Source organism: Eptatretus burgeri, chromosome 4 (assembly GCF_056783735.1).
Source record: "Eptatretus burgeri isolate ZD-2024b chromosome 4, Ebu_testis_v1, whole genome shotgun sequence".
Lineage (NCBI taxonomy): Eukaryota > Metazoa > Chordata > Myxini > Myxiniformes > Myxinidae > Eptatretus > Eptatretus burgeri.
Genome location: NC_140964.1, coordinates 82424203 through 82434416, shown reverse-complemented (window position 1 = coordinate 82434416; position 10214 = coordinate 82424203). Strand labels below are relative to the sequence as shown.

At 45.1% G+C, this 10214-nt stretch overlaps 1 protein-coding gene across 3 annotated transcripts in view; it reads right to left on the bottom strand.

Moving 5' to 3' along the window:
• Positions 1-10214, bottom strand: part of FLOT2 (flotillin 2) — a 136188-nt gene that overhangs the window by 38806 nt on the left and 87168 nt on the right. For all 3 annotated transcript variants that reach the window (XM_085879016.1, XM_085879015.1, XM_085879017.1), the window contains 3 exons: positions 9286-9500; positions 8755-8938; positions 5110-5259 (listed from right to left, as the gene is read on the bottom strand). In XM_085879016.1, the coding sequence (XP_085735142.1) occupies positions 5110-5259; positions 8755-8938; positions 9286-9500 (549 nt within the window). The remainder of the gene's footprint in view (positions 1-5109; positions 5260-8754; positions 8939-9285; positions 9501-10214) is intronic.

The window sequence follows — 10214 nt, the reverse complement described above, 5'->3', positions numbered from 1 at the left end:
GAGGAGAGAGGGGAGGACAGGAGAAGAGAGAGGGAGAGGGAAGAGAGAGGAGAGAGGAGCAAGAGAGGAGGAGAGGAGGAGAGACAGAGAGGAGGAGAAGAAGAGGGAGGAGAGACAGAGAGGAGGAGAAGAAGAGGAGCAAGAGACAGAGACACAGACACAGAGAAGGGAGAGGAGAGAGACAGTGACAGGAGAGAGGGAGAAAGAGGAGGGACAGAGAGGAGAGAAGAGAGAGGGGAGAGGGAGAAGAGAGAGGGAGAGGGAAGAGAGAGGAGAGAGGGAGAGGGGAGGACAGGAGAAGAGAGAGGGAGAGGGAAGAGAGAGGAGAGAGGAGCAAGAGAGGAGGAGAGGAGGAGAGACAGAGAGGAGGAGAAGAAGAGGGAGGAGAGACAGAGGAGGAGAAGAAGAGGGAGGAGAGGAGCAAGAGACAGAGACACAGACACAGAGAAGGGAGAGGAGAGAGACAGTGACAGGAGAGAGGGAGAAAGAGGAGGGACAGAGAGGAGAGAAGAGAGAGGGGAGAGGGAGAAGAGAGAAGAGAGAAGAGAGAGAAGGAGGGAGAGGAAAGAGGGGAGGAGAGGAGAAGAGACAGGAGAAGAGGGAGGTGAGGAGAGGAGACAGAGAGAGAAGAGCAAGAGACAGTGACAGAAGGAGAGGAGAAGAGAGGGGAGAGAGAGGAGAGGACAGGAGAGAGAAGGAAGAGGAGAATAGGGAGAGGAGGGAGAGAGGGAGAGAGAAGGAAGAGGAGAATAGGGAGAGAGGGAGACAGAGAGACAGAGAGACACAGAGAGACAGAGAGAGAGAGAGACACACAGAGAGAGAGACAGAGAGACACAGAGAGACAGAGAGAGAGAGAGACACACAGAGAGAGAGAGAGAGAGAGAGAGAGAGAGAGAGAGAGAGAGAGAGAGAGAGAGAGAGAGAGAGACACAGAGAGAGAGAGAGAGAGAGAGAGAGAGACACAGAGAGAGAGAGAGAGAGAGAGAGAGAGAGAGAGAGACACAGAGAGAGAGAGAGAGAGAGAGAGAGACACACAGAGAGAGAGAGAGAGAGAGAGAGAGAGAGAGAGAGACACACAGAGAGAGAGAGAGAGAGAGAGAGAGAGACAGAGAGAGAGAGAGAGAGAGAGAGAGAGAGACAGAGAGAGAGAGAGAGAGAGAGAGAGAGAGAGAGAGAGAGAGAGAGAGAGAGAGAGAGAGAGAGAGAGAGAGAGAGAGAGAGAGAGAGAGAGAGAGAGAGAGAGAGACACAGAGAGAGAGAGAGAGAGAGAGAGACACAGAGAGAGAGAGACACAGAGAGAGAGACACAGAGAGAGAGACACAGAGAGAGAGACACACAGAGAGAGAGAGAGAGAGAGAGAGAGAGAGAGAGAGAGAGAGAGAGAGAGAGAGAGAGAGAGAGAGAGAGAGAGAGAGAGAGAGAGAGAGAGAGAAAGAAAGAGGAGAGACAGAGAGAGGATAGAAGAGAGGGGTGGGGAGAGAGAAGGAGAGAAGAGGAGCAAGAGACAGAGGAGAAGGGGGAGAGGAGACAGAGAGAGAGGGGGGGGAGAGAGACAGAGAGGGGGGGGAGAGAGACAGACAGTGACGGGAGAAAGAAGAGAGAAGAGACAGAGAGGAGGAGGAGAGGAGACAGAGAGAGGAGGAGAGGAGAAGAGAGAGAGAGAAGAGAGAGACAGATGGGAGGAGAAGAGAGAGGAGCAAGAGACAGTGACAGGAGAGGAGAAGAGAGGGGATAGGAGGGAGAGAGAGAGAGGGGAGGAGAGGAGAAGAGAGAGAGAGGGGATAGGAGACAGAGAGAGGGGGAGGAGAGAGGGAGAGAGAGAGAGGAGAGAGAGGGAGAGAGGGAGAGGGAGGGAGAGAGAGGGAGAGAGAGGGAGAGAGAGGGAGAGAGAGGGAGAGAGAGGGAGAGAGAGGGAGAGAGAGGGAGACAGAGGGAGACAGAGGGAGAGAGAGGGAGAGAGAGGGAGACAGAGGGAGACAGAGGGAGACAGAGGGAGACAGAGGGAGACAGAGGGAGACAGAGGGAGAGAGGGAGGGAGAGAGGGAGGGAGAGAGGGAGGGAGAGAGAGAGAGAAAGCTCCTGTTCGAGGGTTCGCCAGAGTCGGTGTGGTCCCGAGACCCCGCTGGTGGGATGGAGCGTCCGCCATTTCCTCTCCCTCTCGACCCCGAGTGTCGACGATTTCTCCCCCCCCCCCCCGTCCGCACCGAGAGAGCGCTGAAAACCCCGTTCATTCCCCAAAACCCCGATCCGTGGCGTCGAACGGCGACACGTGCCGGCGCGAAACACAAGCTCGCCGACAACGCTGGAGGAGCGGGAGCTGAGGGCGCGGAGAAGGACTCAGTGCGTGCACAGGGAAGTGACCACTTCTATTTCTTTTCGGGGTTTTTTTTGTATGGAACTTGTGGCGCCGTGTCTTGTGAAGTAAAACTGTATAAGTGTTGCCATGTGTTCGCGTAGTCGGTTGTAGCTCTGCATCGTCGTTGCTTTTATTGTTTTCTTCTTGCATTTGCTTTATGTGCATTCTGATTCTGTTTGACTATACGTGTGCTTTGTGTCTGTGTCTGTGTGAATAAAGTGCTTGTGTGAACTTGTTCCCTGTTTCGCTGCGTCCTTCCCTTTGTTGAATCTCCATCTTGCTTCACGTAAAGGGTTCGTAGTGGGCTTAATACGCCCGATCAGTAATCGGAACCGTCGAGGCCGACGATAACACCACTCGGTTATCCTGATAGTACGGAACGGACCGCTTAAGCGGCCCGTGTCCGGAGTCGACCTGCGGCGAGGTGCGATCGCCCGGTTTACCATCCACGTGGGTACTTAGGTAGGTAGAGTTTGGCGAACAACCCTATCCCATGCGGGTGGCCGATTGGTACGATCGTGGTGAGGCCGAAAGGCCCACCCGTGACTAGCTCCCGGTGTTAGTCCGAGTGGGTCACGACAGAATTGTCCGTCCGGTGGGCGAGGCGGCCGCCATTCGAGTCACGTGGCCGATCGCACGCCGGCGGGCGCGAATTCGCAACAGTATGTTGTATGCATGTTTCGTCGACTCCTACGTAAGTATTTGACCTAGGAAGCTGAAACTTTCAGGGATTAATGAGTTGTGCAAGTGAAAGTTTCATTTGATTCTATCAAGTTTTGAAAAAAAAATTCCACCTACCTTGGCATTTTCTTCCTTTGGGGGAGGGGGTGAAATTGGAAGTTATATAATCCAAACGAAATAACCACATCTGCACAAAAACAGCACGCATGTTTTTGCTTTGTATACACTACCGATCAAAAGTTTTCAAACACCCCCATTTTTCCAGTTTTTACTGACATTTAAACAATTTAAATGTTTCAATGTACTCTGAAATTAAAGCAGAGAACAAATAAACAATTGCAGATAAAAAAAAGAAATCATGAAATCATTTTGTTGAACAATATTTAATCTAAATTTTTGACTCATCAAAGTAGCCACCTTTTGCAGATAAAACAACCAAACATACTCGAGGCATTCTTTCTACAATGGAAAGCAAATATTGTTTGCAAAGTTCTTCCCAACACTGTTGCAGAAGTTCCCACAAATGTGTTGCACTTGTAGGTTGCTTTGCTTTCACCCTTCTGTCCAGTTCATCCCAAATCAGCTCGATGGGGTTTAAGTCTGGAGACTGTGCTGGCCATTCCATGATTTGATGTCTTCTTGTTTTCTTCTAAGGTAGTTCTGACATTGCCTAGAGATATGTTTTGAGTCGTTATCTTGCTGTAGGATGAACCCCTGACCAACTTGGCGTAGACCAGAGGGTATTGCATGGTGCTGCAAAATGCTGTGGTAGCCCTTTTGGTTCAGGGTGCCAGTCACTCTGTGCAAGTCGCCGACTCTGGATCCAGCAAAAGAGCCCCAGATCATCACGCTTCCTCGTCCATGCTTGACAGTTGGTGTCACACACTGAGGAACCATCCTTTCACCTACTCCACGGCCCTGCGTGATGAACCGAGGATTTCAAATTTTGATTCATTGGTTCACAAGACCTTCCTCCAGTTTTCAGTTGTCCACTGGCAGTGCTTCATGGTCCAGGCAAGCCTCTTTTTCTTATTTTGCCATCTTAGCAATGTTTTGTTTTACTATCACTCGACCTGTCAAACCTGCAGCTCGAAGTCTTCTCTCCACAGTTGAAACTGAGACTTCCTTACTTCGACCAGTGTTAAGCTGTGCTTGAAGTGGCTGTCCTGTGAGCTGCCTATCACGCAAGCTGTTGACTCTGAAACTTGTCTTCTGATTGTGTTGTGGCTTTACTTTGGGTCTGCCAGACCTCTTCCTGTCAGAGTTTCCTCTAGTTTCCAAGTGCCTTTTGATGGTGTAGGAAACTGTACTCACTGATACCTTGGCTTCTTTGCAATTTCTCTAAAGGAAAGGCCAACACTTTTAAGGGTTATAATTGTCTTTTTCTCACCATTATGATAGCAATATAATGCTTCAGAGGGTGCAGAAAGTCTGTTCCAACACTGCTTTTATACAGACAGAGTTTGTAACTTATCAACAAATGTTGGGACACCTGTAGGAATTGTTTGCATCAACTTTCAAGGCTTAATTTGCTTCCATTGCTGCAGAACAGCTGCAGTTGCCAACCCATTACTTGTTCCCTGAAAAGGGCCTTTTTAACAACTCTGAAATTTACATTATTTTTCAGTTTTTGGTAACCTAAACTTTTCTTTTTTAACTTCTGGCAGTTCACCGCTTAGCTTTGTACGATTTCAGGTTATTCACTGGACTTGAACTGCTTAAATTTCAGTAAAAACTGGAAAAATGGGGGTGTTCTAAAACTTTTGACCGGTAGTGTATGTGACAGGTAGTTATGTTTTTTTCGGGAGCAATTGAGACATAAGTCTGTTGCCTATACATGACCCAAGTAAAGGGATGTCAGAAGAACCTGTTGCATGCTCGGAACAAAATCACCATATGGTGGGTACTCTTCTGTGGTATTAATAACCATAAGGGAAATAACATTGTTGGGAGCAAGTGTTAAGTCTGTATAATTTGTGAAATGCTTTATAACAAACCTTGAACACTCATCCAACACAATTGCAAGATGAATTAGGATATTTTAAAATAACGATGAAAAATAAATATCCCACCTTTGAAAGATCAATGCCCGTTAGGGCGTGGACGGTGGTTGGCAGTTCTGCAAGTAGACGGCTCACCTCCGTTGTTGTTCTGCTCGCATCACTACCTAAGATCACGATCTCGTCGATGCATGACAATGGTGAAGCCACTTTGGCTGCAATCTAACCAGGAAAAAAAAAATTCATCAAAGTCGAACCAAGGCATTTTATGCATATTACTGGAGATAGTGCAAATCTTTAAATATGAACTTTTCTCTCCCATTTCGTCTCTACAAGAGACAATCATTGCACATTGGAAGGCTTGTTTTCAAATACAACACACCTCATGGTATTTTGACCTTCACCACCGAAGGTGAAGGAGGTTGTTTTCACCCCTTACTGTTTGTCTGTGTACAGGATATATCTCAAAGTTGTGGACGGATCCGGATGAAATTGTGACAGGTTCGGTGTGTGACAAGGATGAACTGATTACATCTTGGTTAAGATCCAAATCCAGATCCAGCGACAAGGATTTTTTTTTAAACGATTCTTCACCATTGAGAGATTGGGCCAAAAACGATATCAAAAAGTTGTGGACGGATTTGGATGAAACTTGGACACATTGGGTGTCTGACAAGAAATAATAGATTCAATTTTGGTGAAGATCCGAATCCGGATCTGACTACTCGATTTTTTTTTTGTGATTCTTCACCATTAAGAGATAGGGCGAAACCGATATATAGCACGATATCTCAAAGTTGTGGACGGATTCGGAAGAAACTTGGTGGACAGGTTGTGTGTGTTGAAAGGACAAATTTAATCGATTTTGGTGAAGATCTGAATCCGGATCTGGACACGAGATTTATTTAATTTTCAAAGTGATTCTTCTCCATTGAGAGATAGGGCCAAAAACGATATTATACTGTATAGCATGATATTTCAAAAATGTATTGGGCCCGAAATGTTCTCATGGATCAGGCATGACGTGGTGAGATATGCGCTCTACCGAGTGCCTTCTCGTTCTTCAAGCATTTGGGCCACAGCAGGCAGAACCAAATAAACACGATGTTAACAGTGATAAAAGGCTGAACAGAAAGAGCTCATTATTTACATCACAAATAATAATAGAACATTTAGATGACGTTATTTTCACAGGAATTTAGAAAAACATAAAATAAGTGAATTTAACGAATTTGGTTAAAAACCATCGATGTTTTTTTTGAACAGTCAATACTCAAAACTCGAAGGATTCAAGTGTTCATCCAAGACCACCAAGATTACATTTTGATTTGAAATTTTATGAAGCAAAAGAGAAAGTGCTGCAAGATAGTCAAACAAATGCAATTTTGAAGAAAGCTGATATTATGAAAAGGCAGAGCAGGCACATAATGAGCGTCAGACGTCAAGTTATCAATTTGCTCGTGAAGTAAATAAAAAGAATCCACACACTGCCATAAAAAAACCGAACATGTAGAATTGATAATGTAATTGTTGAAGGACTGTTCCAATGTTCATTCCAAGTGAGTTTTTTGGCACGAGGGATGTGCAGAACACCTGATTGTATGTTTCCACATAAGGCCATTGCCTCATGCAATAATCGTTCAGCAACATATGCACCCTCAAGTTTTTAGAGGTAACACGAGGCATTCTGAGCAAATTTGAAACAGCCTTTCCAAGACACAAACGTGTGCATCATTCAAAAATAAATAAATGAATGCACAGATTACTGTCTTTAATACTCCATTAAAATGAAATGTTTGTCAGAAAATGAGAGGAATTTAATCAATGGACACGTTGAAGAAACGTCTTCCATTAGCCTTGATGCAAGGCTCTCACATGAGGAGAGAAACTGTTTATGACCTCAACAGATGTTATTAAGTCTCTGGCTCAAGAAATATGACAAATGGACATCCCAGAATAACGACTCCACTCAGGACTGATACATTTACAACACCCATCCACACAATCCGTTTCAAACTGTCCAAAATACGACAAACACTCCTTGGACTTCGATGGAGTTATTACCGCCGGAGGTGGACATAATCCAGTATTGAGATTGTTTTCCAACACAACATTCACCACGATGCAGCATATGATTAGGTCACAATGAAATGGGCATGTAATTATTCAGCATTTATCTCTGCCAGAGATTTGCACCTCATCTATATATCATGATGTCACACAAATAAATCACACCAACAGCAATCACATGTTCGGTTTTTATGGCAGAATACATTGCTTCCCTTTCCAGTGAACATGTAATCAAAGCCTTCCCTTCAGTCATACAAACATTCCAAGTTGCTTCCCTGCCTGAGCATCAACATAGGTTTTACTGTAATCAATCAGGCCCTTTCAGAAGCACAAGCACATTAACTGTACAGCGATTGCGCGACACCACCCCCCCCCCCCAACCCGGCCATCGGCAGCGAGTGTCACACACACACACACACACACACACACACACACACACACACACACACACACACACACACACACACACACACACACACACACACACACACACACACACACCCTCAGCTTACCCCTCCCAATTCGGTCCCATCTTTGCTCTTTATCCCCCCAACCCCTCCCAAGTCCTCACCCTTCCCCCCTGCCAACCCTAAGGCATCAATCCTCTCCCCACACTCAAGCCTTCAAACCCCCCCCCCCCCATGCTCCCCCTTCTCGTTATCCCATCTTTACCCTCACCATCCTCTCGCTCAAAAGCAAACAGGCAGTCCCATGTTGAAACAGCAGAATATGTAACACTTTATGCTCCCCTATCATGCTGTCACCGACTTCACAGAAACCAGTCACAGTCATCTGTTCAACTCCCAATTTTTAGAGAAAATAGTCAGAAATAATGGCAAACCCACGTAACCTCCATTATAAAGGCGCTGCTTGAGAGAGAGGAGGTTCTAAAGGGTCCTAAAGGATAATGCTCAAGGGTTCTAAATTGGTGGCTGTAGTTGAGAAATTGCAGGTGGAGTCAGGTGAACTGTCCAACCAATGGGTGGATTCACACACATGCACAGACACACATAGGGCTCCTTTTATAGCACTGGGCACACATTTCATCAATGGCTTTTGTTTTAACATACAAACATTCTGCAATGCAAATCTGACATTTTTCCAATGTTATTTAATTCTCAAATTTCTCACAAGGTTGCTGTGCAGTTTTATAATGTCACCACAAGGCAAGGTGTCACCCCACAGTCATATTGCAACTCTATTCAACCCCACTCCTCTGCATTCTTACTTTTCTTCTTCCAATAAAGTATAGATACCTTCAAGAAGTAGTATCGCACTGACAGATTCGCATCGGTTCTAACAAGCAAGCATGATCGGCTGTCAAGTGCACTCCCTCAATTCTGCTCGAAACAGCAAATTGATTGAAACGCCATAGAAGTATGCCCATTATTGAGGGGTTGCACAGGAATTATCTACCTATAAAAATTTCCCTCCTCCTCCTCCTCCCCCCACTTCCCCAGTCCACTGAACAAAAAGATCATATCCAACCAATTGTCATTAAAATGTTGCCATATTTAGAAACAAGGTAAAACACTATCATTCTGCATTTTCACATAAAATAATCCAGCACAGCATACAAAGCTCATTACAGCAGTGTTGCTGACAGAATAAACATACAAAGCAAACAAGACAAAGGAGAGACCCTACCTCTGGCAGAGACTCCAGCACCATGGAAGTGACGGCAGCTTTGCCATAGCCTTGATATGCGGCAGCTTTAAGGTGCATGCCATCTGCCTCAGCCTTGCCTAAAGCTGCAATGGCACCAGCTTTGGCTTCACCAATGTTACGAATACTCTCAGCTTCTGCCTGCGCCAGCATTACTCGCTGTGACCTGGGAAATATTAAATGATTAAAAAATAAAAAACGAAAACAAATGAAAGAGTGAATGAAATAAATGCAACCCCTCCCCCCACCCCCAATAAAAAAAAACAAAAAAACAATACATTCTGAAACGTATAGAGGTTATTTGAGTTTGTACAACAGTAAACACTGACAAAACTCTCCGTTATTTGACCTGCCATATAAAGTATGCAGATCACAATCATGCGTCTAATTTAAGTCAACTTCAAATACACCCACCATCACTTCAATCTAAACAAAAAAAAGGATAACAGCAAATCTTGACAACCAAATACACAAAAGCTTATAAAGAGTTGAGAATGCTGACACCGCACATACTTTTTCCCTTCCGCAACTTGTTGCACACGATAGGCTTCGCCTTCGGCTGGGCAGCGGATAGTGGAGACCAGTTCAAGTTCCTTACGCATAATCTCTTTCTCCTCGACATCTATCTGTTTCCGCCGCTGAACCACCTCAATCTGGCACTCTTCCTGCCGAATCTTTTGTTGTTCCCGTGCAGATTGAAGCTCGTAAGCCAGCTGAGCATCAGCTTTCTACAGAAGAAGTTAGAAAAGAAAGGATGCGAGGGGAACAGGAAACTCCATCAAAAGTTGAAATGAACGATTAAGTTTTTCAAACAAAGAATTGCAGAAGTCTCTTGTGTTAAGACTAACACTGAGACTAAATTTGCCAAAACAGCAAATAAATACTTATTATAAAAACAAAGAAACAAAAAAACATTTGAGAAAATAAAAACTAAAAGTCACTATTCAGCAATGTCTCCCTTTTGCATATATATGCCCCCTCTAATCCCCCCCCCCCATTCCCCTCAAATGGCCTTATTGCAGCTCCTGCTTGAGAATCTCGTACTCAACCCATACTGATGTCACTACCTTCTCAAGTAAGAGACAGAGAAAGCTTTGTCCAGCCTCACACTGTATTGGTGATGGGCCCAGTTCAGTTTCTGTGTTCTCAAATCTTGCTCTGCTGTTCTTGCTTCTTCTCCTCAATCCGTTCTCTTAAGCCTGTCTTTTACATCTTAATGCCTTCTATCTGCCTGGAAGACAGCCACCATTATTCCCATTTAATAGAAGGCTGCAAAAAGATCCTCTGGACTACAGACCAGAAAATTTGCTGCAAATTTGAGCAAAGTGATTATATTAATCATTACTGCAAGCATCAATTCTTTCCTCATTTCAAACAGCGATTATAATATCTGACCATCAGTGTGGGTTCCCTCCGGGTCACAACTATGAATATGCTCCTGC